General features: G+C 36.4%; 1 protein-coding gene across 1 annotated transcript; it reads right to left on the reverse strand.

Annotated features, from left to right (window-relative positions):
• Positions 1–2480: 2480 nt before the first annotated feature.
• Positions 2481–19025, reverse strand: snsl (snustorr snarlik). The gene is made up of 3 exons (XM_083120950.1): positions 18781–19025; positions 4712–4804; positions 2481–3510 (listed from the first exon to the last, which is right to left on the reverse strand). The coding sequence occupies exons 1-3, from the start codon at positions 18836–18838 to the stop codon at positions 3146–3148; spliced, it is 516 nt and encodes a 171-aa protein (XP_082977076.1). The 5' UTR covers positions 18839–19025; the 3' UTR covers positions 2481–3145.
• Positions 19026–19251: the final 226 nt, after the last annotated feature.

Genomic DNA, 19251 nt, shown 5'->3' on the forward strand with positions numbered 1-19251 from the left:
GCAACTGAACTGAAATTAAAGAAAAACAAATTAATGGCAACAAGCACTAATTATGACAGATCCAGATACAAAAAGTTCCATCAGGTTATCTGTAATACTTTCTCTGTTATTAACATTGAAATAGTGTAAACCCCTTTGTGGGACACACTGTATTTCTTGTGAACCATTTGCGGGTGTGTGTGTGTGTGTGGGGCAGTCCCATGTTATAAACTCTTTTCATTTACATAGAATACATAGAAATTGAAGAGAAATTTGAAGTTGTCGGGACTTCTGTTTTTGTTTTACTTATATGCCCTCATTGGTGTTTTTTCTATTATATCTAATTTATATATAATAAATATATACAATAAACCAGGTCAAATTTTCAGAATACACCATTGCTGTGCATGTGGGTCAGGGGGCAAGACGAACTCCATTTTTAGTTGGGTGATAACCCAATCTGTTAGGTTGCCACTTTTGTTAACTGTGCAGTTCTGATCCATTTGCACGTGGTAGAAAATTTACATACTCTCGAGAATTTTTCAAAGGCAGATCGATCATTTGGTATTTTCAGATTATTATGCAATGGTTATTTTTTTACATCTCTTTTAATGATTAATTCTATACTTTGTTGTCTTCATAGCAACTCTAAGAGTAAAGTGAATGAATACTTTGTAAATTCTCTAGGTAACACCCTCAAAGAGTCCCTTCCCTGGTATTTGAATTCAAGACCTCAAGTTTTGCATAGTTGTGTTCCTTGTACTGTGAAACATTGAGGTGCATTGGATCTAAGTGGTTCTTGGGGCATTATGCAAGTTTCAGCTGCAATGATGAAAGTAATATTTTTAATTTCAGGTTGTAATTTTCTTCCTTGTGTGGTCCTAGAAATTATAGAAATGTACAGTATTTTTTTTCATATTTGCTATTTTTACCATGTAACTTTGTCCTATTAAATCACATTTTGCTGAATAGGTTGTCATCATAAATGTTCTGCATTACTCACCAAATGGTGTGTAATTATTCAGTGGCCCATTGTTTTGGTTAGCTGCAGAAGCTGAGCTGGCCTAGCAAGTTTTTTGGCAGACCAGAGCACATTGTTCTGATATCTTGAAGAGAAGATAGTTATTGCAGTATAAGCATTGACTTAACAAGCAACGTAAGTATCCTCAATGAAAGTTTTGTCATGGTGCTAACTTATATGGGCACATGGGGCTCGAGCCCACACAACGATTTGCCTGTTATATTTTATTTTAGAAATAAAATCTCCGCACTTAAAGAAACAAAATGTTTCATCATTATACACCAAAAAAATTGTCACAAGTTAATTACTGACTAAATGTTATCAAAATATTTTGTAAAAATTTGTTACATCTCCAATATGATACATCTCAGTGCCCTATATTATTTACAGTATCCATGTTGACATTGTTATTAGGAAAGTAATGGAGGAAAGGACTTATAACCAGGATGAGGGTCGATAGGCACAAAAAACTCTAAAATAGGTAAAAACAGACATTATAAACTTAATGTATTCCTCTCAGAAATTACCTGAAATGTTTTTGAAATATCGAAGAATACAATTTCTGTCCATTTGTGACACATTATTTCATAAAACTATAAAACATATCTGAGATCAGCCCACCCAATGTATTTTCAAAAGTTGGTTACACTGTGTGTCAATGATTTAATACTCAGCTTTTTTTTTTTTATCCCACGTGGATCATTAAAACTAGTCCCAATTTGTCTTTGTGCTTAAGTGTTCAAAGCAAAAGCTGGGTAACCATCACTATTGTAAATATTATGGTCAGAATATATTGTAAATAATTTTTCATTTCATCTAGGATGTAAAAGAATAAAATTTAAAATTGATTTTTTTTGTTTTCCCATGTTGATAGAATAATTCTGAAGTGTGTTCATTTTTTATATTTTCACTTTAAAGTAACATAAACAAATGAGTGTGCATTCTTATTGATTTTGAACTTTGTTTTCTTCTGTAAAGAAAGGTGTGTGTATTGTACTGACACTTTGATTGCTGTTGATGGTCTATTTTTTTCCATCAAATAATTTATTTACAATTATTATCTAATGATCATCTGATATTTGCACAAGTTGACCAAAAATAAATAATATGTGTATCCATGAGCAGCATCCAATTTCTTTCAATGCACATACCTTATTTTTCATGGTTGATTAATCATGTAAAACAATCTTGTTGCCTGAATTTAGAGACAAGAATTGGGTACATGTTATAACTAAGTTTTATCTAGCTCAATGTTAACATAAAATTTCTTGTTGGACAATATTCAGAAAAATCTAGTTTTGATAATATACAAATGCAATAATATATCGCAGCATGTACAGATAGTATTGTATGAAGGTTTATCTTTCTATAAAATTGAGGATTGTAATACAAATCATGAATTTTGATATTGGTTTGACACTTTTATTTAAAGATATAATATTTAGTAATTATGTGTTTTTCATGAATTTTGTATATTTTATATAATCATAATGTTTGACAACAATTTTTAGATGAATGTGTAACATGCAGTGTGTTTGTTATTTATTAGTCTTGTCATAGAAAAATTGTGTAACCAAAGTGCCTTATGTTTTTGTAAAACTTGAAGATTAAATGATTGTTTTCAATCAATAGTGGCTTTGAAGTTTATTATTTGGATTGAACAAGGCCGTTTGCCAAAATAAGTCTTCTAAATACATATCTGTCTTGTGTAATATATTGTAATTTTACAAAACTACATGTAAAAAACAAATACCAGTGGTTGTCACCAATTTACTTCTGCCTCTATATTGATTTCTATTTAGGTTGTATTTGCCACATGTTTAATTTGTAATTTTTTAGTAAAATATAGGCCCAAAGCACTATCCAGGTTAAATATTTGTTATATTTTTCACAAAATGTGACATAAATAAACATTGTCAACTGCAGAGCTGATTTAATTTTAGCGTACATATTGCAATATGTTGAATCTCTTAATTTTTTTATTTTCATATTCATGACACACACAATTAAAATTCATTCTTTGTATAAAATAATAATTTTTTATTACTTGCAAAAATGAAATATTCACTGTCAATTTCAGCAACTCACTTCCACTTTCCCCATTCACAATCAAATGTCATCATTGTTGCTTTCATGCTGCATAAATTAATTACTTGCTTTATTGTACAATTTTCTTAAATGTGACACAAAATTCTCTCCACTCTTTGTCGGGTCTCCAGACTCGGATGGTACTGGACTTTCTTCTACCATGACAGGCACCATAGCTTTGTTACGAGATGCAAGAAGTGAAGATCGCCATCTCGACAGCCAACTGCTTCCTGGAGAGTTTGTCTGTTTATTTTCATCTGAAGATTTTATCGAAGAAGTATCAACATACTGAACTGTCTGACGGCGACGTTTTGATTCATCATTAAGCTTCTCCGTATTAATTTGAGGTCCGATATCGAAAAGCAGTTGGAAATCTGCATGTGGTCCTAATCGAAAGCCAAGACCAATTCTGGAGTCAATTCCTTTAAAAAAAGATAATACAAATTGATATTAACAGGCCAAAATCTTTTAATTTTCAATGGAAACCAATCTTGATACTTTAGTTGGATACCAATGGAAATGATTCTGGAGACTATTCTAGTGAAAACATAATTAACATTTCCTACTCATACACATTGTTATCATTTAAAAATCACTACAGTATGAATTGTTTGACATTCAGGTTCTTGCTTCCATGTCAGTTCCAATGCTTAACTGTGATCGATTGAAATTTATGTGCTAGTATTTATACTATTTGACAACTGCCTCTCCTCTGTTTTTTGGACCTTGTTATAGTATTTTTTCATTTTATGTTGCTTTTCTGCAAATTTTTGGCTAATCAGGAAACGAGGATGAATGATGATTAGATAAAATTGTTGAAGCGACACTCACCAAGGAACATTCATTCCCAAGTCGAGGCTAGCTTCCCTGATGGTGCAGTGATAGCGTCATCTCCTTGTAATCAAGGAGTCCCGGGTATGATACCCGGTGGAAGCACACATTGATTCGGATCCCACATTAAACTGTATGATGCAGTCTCGATTAGTCTTACTGTGCATAAAGTGGACTTAAAACACCAAATCAACCAAGTCAAGGCTGGAACCAGTGGTAAGTTTGAGAGTCCAGCACCCAATCTGTTCAGGCACCAAGGTACTAGGAAAGCATGAATGTTTAAGTGAGTGTTCCTTCATCTATTGCATCTTCATCCTCGAGATAGCTAGCATCTACCTATCAAGACAGAAGGAATAAACTAGAAATGCCAATTATACAACATTTGAATGTATAAATGTGTCATGTTTGGCTTTTGAAATATTATTGTAGATATGTGAGCACTAACACCATCTCCCTGCAATTTCCAAATATCCAGATTTGATCCCTAATTGAGATTAAATTTTTACACAACTTTTCAGTCACTTTTATCTGTATTAGTTCCCTTGATTGAAGGTAGATGACACTGGTATTCAATAGAAGATGCAGTACACCTGGAAAGGATATAAACTTACACGGGGATCTAATTTGTGGAAATTGTTGGAAGGCCAAAGGTTGTCTTGGTAGCTCGGTGGCACAGTATTGGCAGGCAATGCCAAAGATCCAGTTTGGATCACAATTTTCATCTAACTTTTCATTATAATTAATATCTCTGTAATCTAATGTTTCTACATATAGTCATTATCATCATCGTACCTGTATTAATTGGAGGTATGTTGGAATATACAACACTAAGTATGGATGGAATTTCTTCTGGAACAATAAGAGCCTGTACAGCTGTTACTATATCTGTAAAGAGAAAAAATACATCTATGTGGTAACAAATTCCATGATTTGGTATCTTGTTATCAGAATAAGCTCTTTTGCAGTAGTCAGAAGTAGCGCGCTACTTGTAGCGTCGCTACAGTAGCTAGCTACAAAATTTGTAGCTGTAGCTGTAGCGACACTACATTTTGAAAATTGTTGTTGTAGCGGTAGCGAAGCTACAAAATTCCTGTAGTTGTAGCGAAAATTTCGCTACAGCTAAATTTTTCTCTCAGCATTTTGTGGTGAATTTTGAATGTGGCAACAGCATCAGAAAAAACGACAATAACCTTTAATTTTGCAGGAGGTTCATAAAGACAAAATCTATTATATGGAAATACAGATTATCTAGATTGTAGATTATAGATATCTGCATCTTATTTAATTAGTATCTGAATAATTCAGTTATCCAGATAACTAACTGACATATATGAATATATTCCAGCTAACAGCTACTTTTTTTTAGCTGCATCGCTATTTTGGGGAGAAACATGCCTAGTTTGCTGCACCGCTGGAAAAAAGTGCCTCGTTTACATCACCCCCGGAACAAATCCTGTGGATATCCATGGTGTAAGACACACCAAAATGTCATTAATTGCTGTGTAAGACAACTTGCAGTGGAAAACGAGCGATGGATTTTCAACTGCACTGACAAAGGAATAGTGCCAGCAATAAATGGTTCAGTACGTTAACAGCATTGATCATCGTCAGTATATAGGATCTCACCAGCAATAAATTATTGTTACAAGAATGATAGGAGTTTCTGGAATTACAATTATTTTCGCTTTAATATTTGTTCACAAATTTTAAAATTACAATACGTTTAGAACACTTGGGTTTACACGACAGCTTCCTCAATATATTTTATCATATTGTAAAAAGTACGTACGAGTTATTAACTTTCCTGCAGAAACGACAATTTTCTTTAGTTAATATACATAGTTTTCAAATTTATGTATTTTTCCTACTTTTGCGTCACTTTTCTGTAACCATTGCTATTCATGACATCATCATCATCCTTCGCAGTTTCCTGCCTCTTGACTGGGTCGGCGTAGAAGTCAAGCCTCTCCATTATTTCCTGGTCTTCCACCACTCCTCTCTTTTCACAGTGTTACAATCTTATACTTATTCCCACTCCATGTGCATTATAATCTCTTACTGGGAGTCTTTCTGCATCCATCCTCTTCATGTGCCCGAACCATCTCATCCGTGCCTGATATCCCTTCTAGTCTTCTCCCATAGACTCCTTAAAAATTTCATCTCCACCGCCTGCATCTTTTTCTTGTCTCTCTGTCAAGTAATTATTGGCACATAGTATGTGTTATATATTACCTTCTTGCATTTCATAGGTACATCCCTGTTCCATATAAATCTTCGAACGCTTTGATATAGTCCTCCACTCATTTGTCCTCTTCTGTTTACCTCCTCATCTATTCTTCAACTTTTCTCAATCATGACAATGAGGATGAATGGTTTATTTAATTATTTTCTTATCTATAGTCTCTTTCTGCCACTTTCGGCTAATTGTGAGAACGAGGAAGAATGATGAATGATGAGCAGTGTGGGGAATGGAGGAGCAGGAGGATCTCATCCTCCCAACTTGGCATCTTTCCTAGTTTTTGTTTTGAGTCCATTTTATGCATAGATAAGCTGATCGAGACTGGATCCGAGCCACTATGTGCCTCCGCTGGGTATCGAACCTGGAGCCCTTTTGTAAATAAAGGGCCCCAGGTACTTTTCATTCAAAATGCTGCCTTCATATGTCTATTAAAAAATGAAATATTTATTCTCAAGAAAAATATGTTAATGTGAACATAAATACGTAATCCTACCAAATTTCATTTGTGTATAGTTGTAATCATTAATTTGGGTAACACCCTAATTGCAATATTCATATATTAAATTTGAATTGAAATGCCACTTGCATAGGTATGTTAATCTCAAAACTATAGTAAAAATAACTAACTGAAGTAATGCTGCTTTCAAAATTATCGAATGACGGGAATCATGATAATAAATAACAGAATCTATTTACCAGTAGTAGGGGATTTTTTTAATATCCATATGGTTATTTTTAATTTTTTTATTCAGAAGTAGCGCAAAAAGTAGCGAAGTAGCGAGTAGCGAACAGGAGTAGCGTAGCGGGCTACTTTTTGGTAAATGTAGCAGTAGCTGTAGCGAAGCTACATTTTGGAAGAATAGCTGTAGCTGTAGTGAAGCTACTTTTAAAATGTAGCGTTCTGATCACTGCTCTTTTGTTTCAACAGACATATAAACTATAAATTTATATTCTTTCGTACAATTTGTCATTTCATTTTAATGATCTACTGCCCTTACATTGTGTAAAAATGCAGTAAGGATATAATAAGTGTAATCTATATATTCCCATAACCTTGTCTTCAAGAAGCAAAAAAGCTTAAAAAAAGACTTTTACTCACGTGGAATGTTAACAGGCATCCATGCTAAATCAATCAGTCATGGGTCTGACAGAAAAATTAGGGTGCCACCAAACATTTTGACAAGGGTCATTTCAAGGTCATATTCTGACCCTAAAAGGTCAAATTTCAAAGTTATCCAAATATAATCATGTAATATATCAAGCAAGAGGTATGGACGAGAGAAACTGTTTGGTGATATTTTTAGTTCAGAATATTGATGTCGGAAGTAACCCTTGTGGGGCAAAGTTAATTATGTTAAATTTGTATACCCTGAAGTCTTGTAAATACATGTTGAAGTTTTGCTTCCGGAATGATTCTCCAACTTGTTCATCGATCCAAATTTTGATATTCATGTATGTTTCCGAATATATTCTCCCATGTTTGCAACCTCTATGGAAGTCCAGGGGTGAAAACAGTTAATAATGCAAGATAAAACATGTTCACAAAGGGCAATACAGCCCTGGAACTCCTTCCTCCAACACGTGATGCTCTGGAGCTTCATGTGCAACGTCCAAACTACCAGGAAAAGATTTGGCTTCAATCAGAGAGGAAACTATTATTGTGTCATTGCCCCCAGATGCTTGGGAAAGGGAATTAGGTTGTCTCAAACCTCAATGGGCAAGACTGCAAGATGCGTCTGCTTCAAAATCAATATGAAATGTAGTATAAATGTCTGTAGCTGTGATTCTAAAGAGTATTGTAATTCATCCCATTGAACATTATTTGAGTCAAATACAGATTACATGGACAAAAGTTTCTTTGTAATATATATATTCTAATAATATAATATATCTGTATTATTTCAAACAATTCATTAGTATATTAATTCTTGGCATTATAAATAAACACAACATAATAATAGAGGTCTTTTTCTCTCACTAACCTTTAACAAATAACCTGCATGAAATGTTAATCAATGTGTCGTAAGTCTGTCAGGGTGAACTTTCCCCTGACCTAAAATATCACCAAACAGTTTGTCTCGTCCATACCTTTCGTTTGATATACAGAATGTGCCAAAATATACAGTACTGAAACTCGCGCATCTCGAACGCGTATGTGCGTTTGTCAATGGGGCATAGCTCCAGCCGCACATGTTCTTAGTAGTGATTTACCGTGCATACCGTGGTATATCAACACACTAATAGTGTGTATGTTAGTTTCTTTCAGGCAAGGTAATGTTCGTCTTTTTATTTCAGTGCTGTATATTTTGGCACATACTGTATTATACTATTACTATATTTGGATGAGTTTGAAATTTGACCTTTTCAGTCACAACATGACCTTTAAGGTCAAAATTTTTGATGGTATCCACCCTAGTTTTTCTGTCAGAGTCTGTGTCAAACCTATGACTGATTGATTTTGCATGGGTGCCTGATATTAACATTCCATGTAGTTATTTTTTTTTTTTTTTTGGATGGTCAACTATATAGGACTCTAGTTTATACAAATTTAACGTGATTAACTTTGCCCCACAAGAGGTACTTCTGACATCAATATTCTGACCTAAAAATATCACCAAACAGTTTGTCTCATCCATACCTTTTGTTTGATATAGTATTACACGACTATATTTGGCAGAGTTTGAAATTTGACCTTTTAGATTCAGAATGAAATTACCTTTAAGGTCAAAATTTTTGGTGGCATCCACCCTAGTTTTTTCGTCAGACCTATTTATTGATTTAGCGTGGATGCCTGTTATTAACATTCCATGCAGGTAAGAGTGACAATTATGGTCTTTGGCTAGCTTTCTACCACATACAGGTACATCTGAATTTTTAAATCCTCCTCAACAAATTACCAATATATTCCACTGTACAGTAGTGATGGGAGATATTACTGTAAGGGAATGGGGAGATTTATCATGAAAGCAATTTTGTCACATATGTTGGAGTTCATAAAATCAAAGTAAATTGATATTTTAAAATTAATAGTCAAAGATCCTTCGAAATCAATAAATCAACTTATTTCAATATTATAATTTTCAGTGTTACCCAACTTCATATAAATGAATACACCATGATAAGTCAGTGCACAAAAGGAATAGCCTTAGAGTCATTGCATGTCAAATCAACACAGATTTGTGCAATTTCCAACCTGACCATCTCCGATTTTCATGAAATTTGGGGAGTTGAAACTATGAATGAAACTTCGTAACTATGAAAATTTTTAGTTTCGTGCGTCTTGTAATTGTTAAATTATTCAAGGTCAAAGTTAGCATAAATTGCCCATTTTGAGCCCGCTTAGCTATACTAAATCTGCTGCAACTCCGCCCCTATTTCGCCTAGGAAGCTCAAATAAAGCTTATTGTACAGTGGGATCCATGAGTATTACCGTGCAAATTGTCCATCACCATGTTCGTGCACTTTATTTGACCTACAAAGAGCTTCAACAATTAAAAGAAAACTCAAAACAAGCTGTTGACAACTTTTGCACCAGCATACATAGAAATCCATCGCTTAAAAACACACAGAATGTACGAGAAAAATTAATGAAAATAGTCATGGACAATTTGCACGGTAATACTAATGGATCCCACTGTACAGGGAATTGAACAAGCTTTCCAGCGATATATAACAAGCCTACCTTTGGATAAAAATATAATTTTGTCACGTGACCTTGACCTTTGACCTTTAATATCTCAAAACATGTCATCACCAAAAATCGTGAAAAAAAATATATTTGGTCCCTCATACCATACTCTAAAACATATGAAAAAATCATTCTGGGACTGCAATGGGATCAGAAGATACAAAATAATATGTGTAACTATGTGACTGATGAAAGCCCCATTATACGAACTATGAGGAGTCAAATGTCCCTTAACACCCCCTACAAAATGTAAAGGAGTTATCCCGGGTATAATTGGTCGTGAAAGAAATAGGTTAGGCACAGGGAGATCCCTAGCCGTGTGTGTCAAGCGCAGGTCCGGTATATTGTTGACTGCCATATTGAATTCAACGCAAAAATTTCAAAGGAAATTTTTATCCAAAGGTAGGCTTGTTATATATCACTGGAAAGCTTGTTCAATTCCCTGTACAATAAGCTTTATTTGAGCTTCCTAGGCGAAATAGGGGCGGAGTTACAGCAGAATTAGTATAGCTAAGCGGGCTCAAAAAGGGCAATTTATGCTAACTTTGACCTTGAATAATTTAACAATTACAATACGCACGAAACTAAGAATTTTCATAGGTACTAAGTTACATTCATAGTTTCAACTCCCCAAATTTCATTAAATCGGAGATGGTCAGGTTGTGGGCTGTGTTGATTTCATATGGAATGACTCCTTAGCACGGCCGTAGGCAGGAAAAATTTTCGGGGGGGGTTCATTCATAATTGTTCCCAGGGCGTCGCCAGAAATTTGAATAATAGAAATAATAATTGTACAATAATAATTAAAATTTCATAGTAATAAAACAATTTTATTCAATAATAATAATAATAATAATAATATTATTATTGTTATATCCTTGAGGGAGCTTACTCAATCCAGCAGATGAGTGAATATCCAGCATAAGTTTCTTTTTGTTTTTTTTACGTTTCATACAGTGTGTACTGAAATGCACAATTATTTTACTTCGTCATTAAACTTTAGATACCTTCAAGAAAAAACTTTAAAAGTTAGATGGAAATTTTAGTCATAAAGTTTTTGTTGTTTGACTTTAAAATTAAATTTTTGGAATTTTGAAAAGTGTGGAACCAGTTATTCTCTTTAAAAGCTTAGCCTGGTGCATGGATTGTAACCTCAATCGCGAACGTAATGCGCTACGAAACTGGAGGTACTAGGTTTGAACTCCTATCAAGGGGGGTTTATTTTCGACTTTATCGGACGGGGAATTTAAAAGCTGGAAAGGGAATTTTGGGACAATCATAACGGAATCTTATTCCTTGTGACTCAGGAACAACACTGGAAAGATAACAGCAGAAGTGATAATGGAGGGGTCGCCGGTGGGCTGCGATTCCAAGAATAAATCCTGTTTCACTCAACTTTCAGAATTCCAAATGTATGAAAATTCTAGCTCGATCGTTTCAACATTGTCTCCTTGTATTTTTGTGATGCTTCGAAAAAAAATTGAAAATTTGTTACAAATTTTGGTTTCTGAACATCCATTAATCCAACATGTCAGAAGTTTCGGGGGGGGGGGGGTTGAACCCTAGAAACCCCCCCTCTAAATACGGCCATGCTCCTTAGTTGAATTTGATGAAGAAGTATGGATTACACCCCACCATGTTTGTCCCAAGCTACAACTAAGAGTACCTATAGTAGGAAAACTTTTTACCCAGGGGATTCAAAGAGGGCTATTTTCTCCTTGGAAAATGAAACCTAGAATTGTATATTTTGTACCCATGTGTCGCCCTTGACAGATAATACCATTGACAGTTGTCAGTTGCAGTTCTCTCCATTACTATGGCCTACATCACCCCTTCCCATGGAAACATTCAGGATAAACTCCTGTGTCCATTCTTGGACCAATTTCAAATTAGCGATAGCACTTCCCTGCTGGAAATTTCTAGTCTTCACAGTAGGCAAAATCTATTGCTATCAATTGTACCCTACCATGTTCTTAGAAACTCACTGAAACCCAATGTTTTTCCAGCTGCACCTGGGGGGGTCCAAATTAGGTAAAGGGCTAGTAGGAAAAAAGTGGGGTTAAAGAGGAAATTAGATCAATAGTTGTACTTACTTATTAAAAAATGGGGTTTGAGTTTGAGTTTTAGTTTTAAGTCTACTTTTATGCACAGATAGGCTAATTGGGACTGGACTTACAGTGTGCCTCTACTAGGTATCGAACCTGGGAATGGGGTTTCTAATAACCATGTATAACTATTGATCTAATTTTCTCTATTACCACATTTTCTTCCTACTAGCCCTTCACGTAACTCTGACCCAACAACCACTGCTGTGTTTTTGTACTGAACATCTTTAGTAGTCAGCTACAGTAGTTGGACAGTAGAGGGACAACAAATAAAAATATTCTCTTCAGTAGTGTTAATATAATTAAGCCTTGTTTCCATATTAGTAGTGTGTTTTGTTTAACATGGTTTGGTTGCTTTAAAGATAACTTTTAATTTCTCATTATTAACAATTTTTATTTATATTTATTGGAGAATCTGAACACATTATAGATATTTCAAAACACCTATTGATCTACTGAAAACAGTAAACAGAATGTTCAGCAGGGTTTATCGTGCATCATGCTCCTTAGAGCACTGTCAAATTTTGGGGGTATCCGACCCCCGCGCTTTGCCTTGCCATCGCCAATGAAGGCTAATAGTGTTATAGTGTTATCTGTTTGTGGTGTGTACAGCCAACGGCAAAGATGATAGTAAGCAAAATGTTCATCATTACTTTCATTTTTTTTTATTCTGCATCCTGTGTTGTTTTAAGGAATGAAATTCTGTTCATGCAGATGTCTATTGATGTGAAAACTGAACAGTTATGAAGGATAATAAGTGTTAGTGTGATAGTGGCATATTTAATGCATACTGTTATTTTTTTTACCCATTTCTAACTTGCATTGGTATTTAGCGGTGATATAAATGGCTTAGTTTTATTTATTTCTGGATAACATCTTTTCTATTATTATTATTATTATTTGTAAACCGCTTCAGTCTAATGTTTATACTTATTATTTCCCTTCTGGCTATTATCCTAGTGCAAAAGGTTGGTAGAAGCAAAATATCAAGAATAAAAAATAATGATATTTCCCATAGTTTTTCATTGCTAGGCAAGCCTGGCGCGGTGCCTGCTATTTTGACTCACGTGAAAGCGCTGGAGCCAATAGGATCGCTGCACTGCAGGTAATGCCCATAAGCAAAGAAAGTAAGAGTCGTACTAGTTCTGAAACATCTCGTTTGGTGACGCTATTAAGCAGCAATGAACAGAGGCACGGAAAGCAGGAGCGGCGCCAGGAGAGCGCGAGGGGTTGCTGGCGCACCCCTTAATTTTCTTCCGCACCCCCTTCAGCACCCCCTACGTTCAACTGAAAACACTAATCCTTACAGTGCCATATTATGTCATGTCGTCATAGTGAGCGCCCAATGTTAGGTACTGAAGTAAGACCTTTATTAGACTGAAAGAGATACCGTGAACATACTTTCCTGTACTGGCGGAAGCTTCTATAAAGATCAGCGGCCGTTTTTTTCTTTCGTTATCATTGTTGTTATTATTTTTTTTTGTTTTGTTTCTTCAAGTCGTCTGTTTGTGGTTTTCGATATTGATTGATTGGTTTGCTTTATTTTACTTCGCTTTTTGTGCGAAGATGAGGATGAGTGATGACATGATGAAATTGATGAATGGACACTCACAAACATCCATGCCAAGGCCGGGATTCGAACCCGGGACCCCTGGCGTCGTAGCGCGATGTGCTAACCACTCCGCCACGGGTCGATAATTGCCTATAGCTTAATGTGAGTTACGTATTTTTCTTTTTCTTTTTTTGCATTGTTGATAAACAGTTTATTTTTTCACCTACTTGTTCTTCCTCACACTGGAGCAAAAATTTCAACTGCCTTCAAAGTATCACCAAGACGTGCTCGAGAAATTGCTCGAGTTGTAACGTGAAGAGTACGTCCTATTTATTTGTTCCACGTAACATGTCTAGTAAACGTACCATTTCAGGCTTTTTCGAAAACTGTTAGAATGAGGCCCAGTGTTCACGAATAAATTTTACAGTTCGTCGTTGGGGATGGTGCGACAGAAGGGATTTTAACGAAGACGACGTTGCTGAGCACCTCGCGTTTTGTCCTGAAGTGGCAGACGGAAGGTACACAATGTACTACGTATTTTGTACCTCCATTGGTTACGCTGAAAAGGTTCAAAAATTGTGTTTTGAAATGGAAGGATAATTTCATTTTGTATTTCACTACATAGTTCTATAAGACTGCAACGTGTATCTGAATGTTTACACTGCATGACCACTTCCTTGGAGTGCAAGACTTAATACAGCCTCCCTGCAAAATGGATGCCAATCCAAAGTTATATATTTCACACATATAATTTCATTTCAGTCAGTAATTTATGTAAATCAGTGGCGGCGATTAGGGGTGCACTTACGTCCTCCGCTTTTTGCTCAATTTACCCCCGAACTATGCTAAACCTTATCTACCAAGCAAAAGTAAACTGTCCTTGACCCCCCCCCCCCCGAGTTTTGGCACCTTGCTCCCCCAGTTTTGAAAGGTTGCATGCTTTTTTCATGTTTTTCATGGACAAGAGGGGAGGGCCATGCCCCTCCCTGGAGAATGAATGTCCACCTAAAAATTATATATTTCACACAATTTCATTGCAGTCACAGCAATATATGTTAATTATTATAAATTCATTGAAGAAACATGATAATTTCAGGCTGAAATAGTCTTTTTTGAGGAGGCATCACTATTATGGGGAAAATATGCCTCCTTTGCCCCCCTGGAAAAAATTACCTTGCTTGCCCCTCCCTGGAGAAAATCCTGCGAACGTTCATGTCCCCAAACTATACGTAGATTGGAATGCATAAATAATACCAAACAAATTGTCCACCAGCATGTTCATGCACTTTAATGAGAGCTTCAAGAATTGAAACAAAACGCCAAACAAGTTTCTGCAACAGCATGCTTAAAACTCTATTTCTTAAAATACGTATGATGTAAGAGACAATCTTACAATCATGGACAATTTGCCGAGCAATACTTGTGCATCTATACATCACAACACGCATACTCTAGAAATCCTTGTGCTTGGAGCTGTGGCCTTAACACATTGAGAAAATAATAGCTTCTTTTCGTTTGCATAATCTTTATAATAAGAAAATTACCAACATGGGTTCTGTTGCAATGCAAACATCCTTGGCCTAAGCCTAAGTACATGTGCAGACACGGAGAATCACGCGATCTTTAACCCTTTCTACAATAACTCGTGAGTTTTATGTGCAAAAGAAATGCCATCGTCTCGTGCAACAATGCCCGAAGATAACGGCAAGCTACAAAACGTACAGAACGTAGGCACGAGCTGGATCTTTTTGCTAAGTAGGTTAAGCCAACTCGTATCCCCACCTGGTAGGATCTACAGGTTGGTGAAAGTGTCTTTACTTTCGACATCCTTCAATTTCTTCTCAGACTTGTCGACTTAATCACGTACGATGTGCACATTGATGACATGCGTTCTCTGGGAATCAGGGGTAACGCATGCATACGCACGAATGAATTGTTGGGCTACAGGGGACTGTGATACTTCCTACTTCTTAATACAGTTGCTCTTATAAGGGTTTCTTATTTGTATGGGCTGACTTGTCATGCAAATAAGTTAGATGAAGTTGATACAGAAAGTGCGAGAAATAAAGATGAACTGAAAATTTAGGGAATCTTATGAGATATTATTTAATGTAGCAGAGAGAACTAAAAGTGTACGGTAAATAATACAAATAGATCGGTGTTCAAATATCTCTAAATCACTTTTGCCCATCACTGTATAGTGAGATGCATAAAGTATTGCCCATGATTACATTTATTGTCTTGTTCTACGGAAACAATATCCCAAACAATATGCTGACAACCTCTGTACTAGCATATGTAAAAACCCATTCCTCATAAACATGTAGGATGCAAAAGAAAAATTAACGAAAATGATCATGGACAATTTGCAGAACAAAACGTGTGGATCCCACTGTACGTACATCTAAATGATTTATTAGTAGAAAATTGTTCTATAAAAAAGGTAAGATGAAAAAAAACAGAATGATGAAAGATTTTTAGTGTCAACAACATGAAATAACCAACAGAAACGCTCATCCTTTCGTTCTTGGTAATGTGGCCATCCTTCAAACAACCTTCATTTTCAAGTTGCACTAAGATTGTGTATGTTAAAAGAAGTTCAACTAGACACTAGAGCTATTTATTTTGTGAACATTTCTTTGAGTGCACCAGTAAGTGAAAGTTTGATTTTTATGCTTCCTCTTACGTGATGGGAGGGGCAAATGTACCCTTAGGCACCCTCATTGCGCGCACTTTCCTCCAGAGTTCAATGATCTGGCGCAGAACATTGAATTGAAACGACCTAAAATTTGTTGTTAAATTGAAATCAAGACGTGATTTCTTTCAAGAGGAATCCTTATATCTTCCTTATAGAGTTTATTTGCTGTTGTTCCCAACTTAGAACATAGACGAGAAACTTAAACTTTATTAAAAAAGTTACATAGGCTAAACAGTCAAAGTTTAAGTCGACTTTTATGATGAGATAGACTAGTTGGGACTGCACTGGAGATACATTTTACATTGGAATCAAAACTACCGTATTGCGTCCCTACTAAGAATGGACCATAGGTTACCTTGAATACAAGGCAATAACGTTAACCACTACCCATAATATTTTTTCTTAGAAAATATCTGCATTCTCGCGGGGTTCAAAACTACGTAAATTATTGTAACGTATATTCTCAGGAAGCATCAGGGGGTAAAGCGAAATCACTTGACCCACCATGCAATAAGAAAAAAAATACCCGGTTCTCCTTCCTCCTTCCCTTTTATTTGTCTATTCTATTTCCTTGCTTGATTATTCTAGCTTTCGATCTTCTTTTCTGAGTTTTAGTACATCTTCTTCTTGTTTACTTCCTCTCCTCTTTATAATTTCTTTTTCCATTTTTCCTTCTCGCATTTTCTTTGATTCTTCGTTATTCTTTCTATCGATCTTCTGCTATTCATCCTCCTTCTCTCTCCCGTTTTACTTGTCTTTCTTCTGTATTTATCTTTCTTTCACTCTTTTTCTTTCTTTTCTTTCTCACTTCCCTTTCTCTCTCTCTCTCTCTCCCTCTCTCTCTCTCTCTCTGTGTAGGCATGGTAAGCACCAACTGCATGTATTGCATGTTCGTTTGGATGTGTTCGTGGCTGATAATGCAGATCGCCCACTGCAGATTTGCTTACGGAAATTAACAAAGTTAGTAAATCGTTAGTAAGAGCATTACTCTGACTGGTTTTTATTAGACCAAATTGAACTGCAACCATAGTCTTTGTGCTCTTGAGATATCCATAATAGAATAACCAGTGTACTTCTCTGCACCTGCTGGTTCCGCCTTGGTCGTTTTCCATGGCGCAATTCCGTAGCAAACATTTTAAAGAAATGATCGAAAATGAATACGGAAATGATTAATTTTGTGCTTTTATTTCGTGTTTGCTTCCTACAGCTTTCTCCTGTACTCTACAAAAACTATTACTCGTTTCCTTTCACAAAGACTTCTTGATTCGCAAGAGTTCATTGATCCTCTGCGATTTTTCCTCATCCTTTTTAATTGAAAATGTATTAAGTCCTTTCAAGATTCAAGATGGAAGAACAAAATTTGGTACAGCCAAGGAAAACTGCCGTTATTAGGGGCTTATTGAAAAATACTCTGTCACTTCTACAACATACAACATTGCATCATGTATTGCCTCTTGGCTTGTCTGCCAAAAATAATATAAATTAGTATTTTAATTTTATGGTTTTTAGAAAAGAAGTCAACAAGAACGGCTATTGTCTCCCGAGTTAATCACAATGGCGAGGAATTGTCAGTGGCCTTCTTTAAAGGTACAAATAAACATTCGTCTCCCGTGGAGCCTGTAATGAGACTAGGAGCTATGCTGTCTTTTTGTAACATTTAGGCCTATATTTTGACACATTTTCCCACGTTTGGCTTTATTTCTTTATGTTGGCTTAGGCAAACAAGGATATGACACCAACAACCGCGCTGGGCACAACACATGGGAGAAATTGTAGTAAACATTGTGGCTCTGCCTGCAGGAAAATGAGGCAAAAGGGACGGGATCGGGCGAGTGTGGAGATTTTTCCTGCATTCTTCACCAAACGGAGATCAGAGATGATTAGAATCCAAAACTATTCGTTTTTGGGATATGGCTTAATTTGGATGCTCAAAAGGGAGATCGAGGTCCCTCTCTGAAGTACCCCGCCCGAGAGACGTTAATGTGAATGTATCGGGTTACTGAACTAATGGAGTTTACCAAGAATTTTCCATTTAGGAATAGAGGTGTAAGGCGAGACCCTTCCGGAGGACATCCAAATGTGAACCTCTCTTCCAAGTAGCACACCCCGGTAACTGCAATGTTGCAGGCCAACGAGGTTCTGGCGCCTGGGCCCACGGTCAGGATAATCCTCTGTGGGACTTGTGTTGGGTCGCTCATACATGTTTGGGTATTCATCCTCATCGTCGCGATTAGCCAAAACTGGAAGACATGCGACGTTTAAAAAAACTAAATCAAATCAAATTGAATGGTGTAAGGTTACATTTAGTGTTAAAATGACCATAAATTCAGCTTTTCTGAACAATTTTAGGAGATCCTGCGAAAAATTTAGGGGATGTTAAGGGGGTATTGGAGGGTGGAAGGATAAATTACTGCTGAAACACCCTGCGTACACTCTGAAGTAAGAATCAAGAAGTGTTGTCTAAATGTGACGAACAACAATCTTAAATCACAATGACACAGAAACACATAAAAACGGTGGGAAACTAAAGTAATTAAGTTTCATAAGACGTACTACATGCCGTCATGTTGGCTACTTACAAGACAGAAGAAGAACGGTCCCCGAGGCACTCTTAAATATCAGCTGTCGCTTGCCCATTTCTGCAGCTCCTCAACTGACAGCTCACCCGCGTTGATCCTTCCAAGTGCACATCACAGGAAGCAAATCCTTCGAAGATTCGCTCAGGAAGAAGACACTTGGTGGTGCAAGCGATGCGAGAAGGCCCACAACACTTTTCCCAGCCGACTGAAGGCTCCGAAACGCTCGCTCCGTGAATACCAAGGAAGGCCGTGTCGAAACGAGGTCATTCGGTCACTCCGGCACTGCGACGGATCTCCTTGCACACTCCCGGAGGTAGAGTACGAGAGAGAGGCGGTGTGATTCACAAAATGCGGTGAAGAACGGGCATATAAATCTAGCGACGTTTGATGAAACAAACGAGAAAGTGGAAATTCCAGCACAAGTGAATTTGCAATGTGCTTTTCTTGCACACTTGACGGGACGGTTGGGAG

Source organism: Lepisma saccharinum, chromosome 4 (assembly GCF_977018435.1).
Source record: "Lepisma saccharinum chromosome 4, izLepSacc3.1, whole genome shotgun sequence".
Taxonomy (NCBI): Eukaryota; Metazoa; Arthropoda; class Insecta; order Zygentoma; family Lepismatidae; genus Lepisma; species Lepisma saccharinum.

Coding starts and splice junctions, on each gene's coding strand:
- snsl (XM_083120950.1), bottom strand. CDS start 18,838: ATGGGCAAGCGACAGCTGATATTTAAGAGTGCCTCGGGGACCGTTCTT. Junction 4,805..18,780: donor GACCGTTCTTCTTCTGTCTT/GTAAGTAGCCAA, acceptor TTCTCTTTACAG/ATATAGTAACAGCTGTACAG. Junction 3,511..4,711: donor CATACCTCCAATTAATACAG/GTACGATGATGA, acceptor CTTTTTTTAAAG/GAATTGACTCCAGAATTGGT.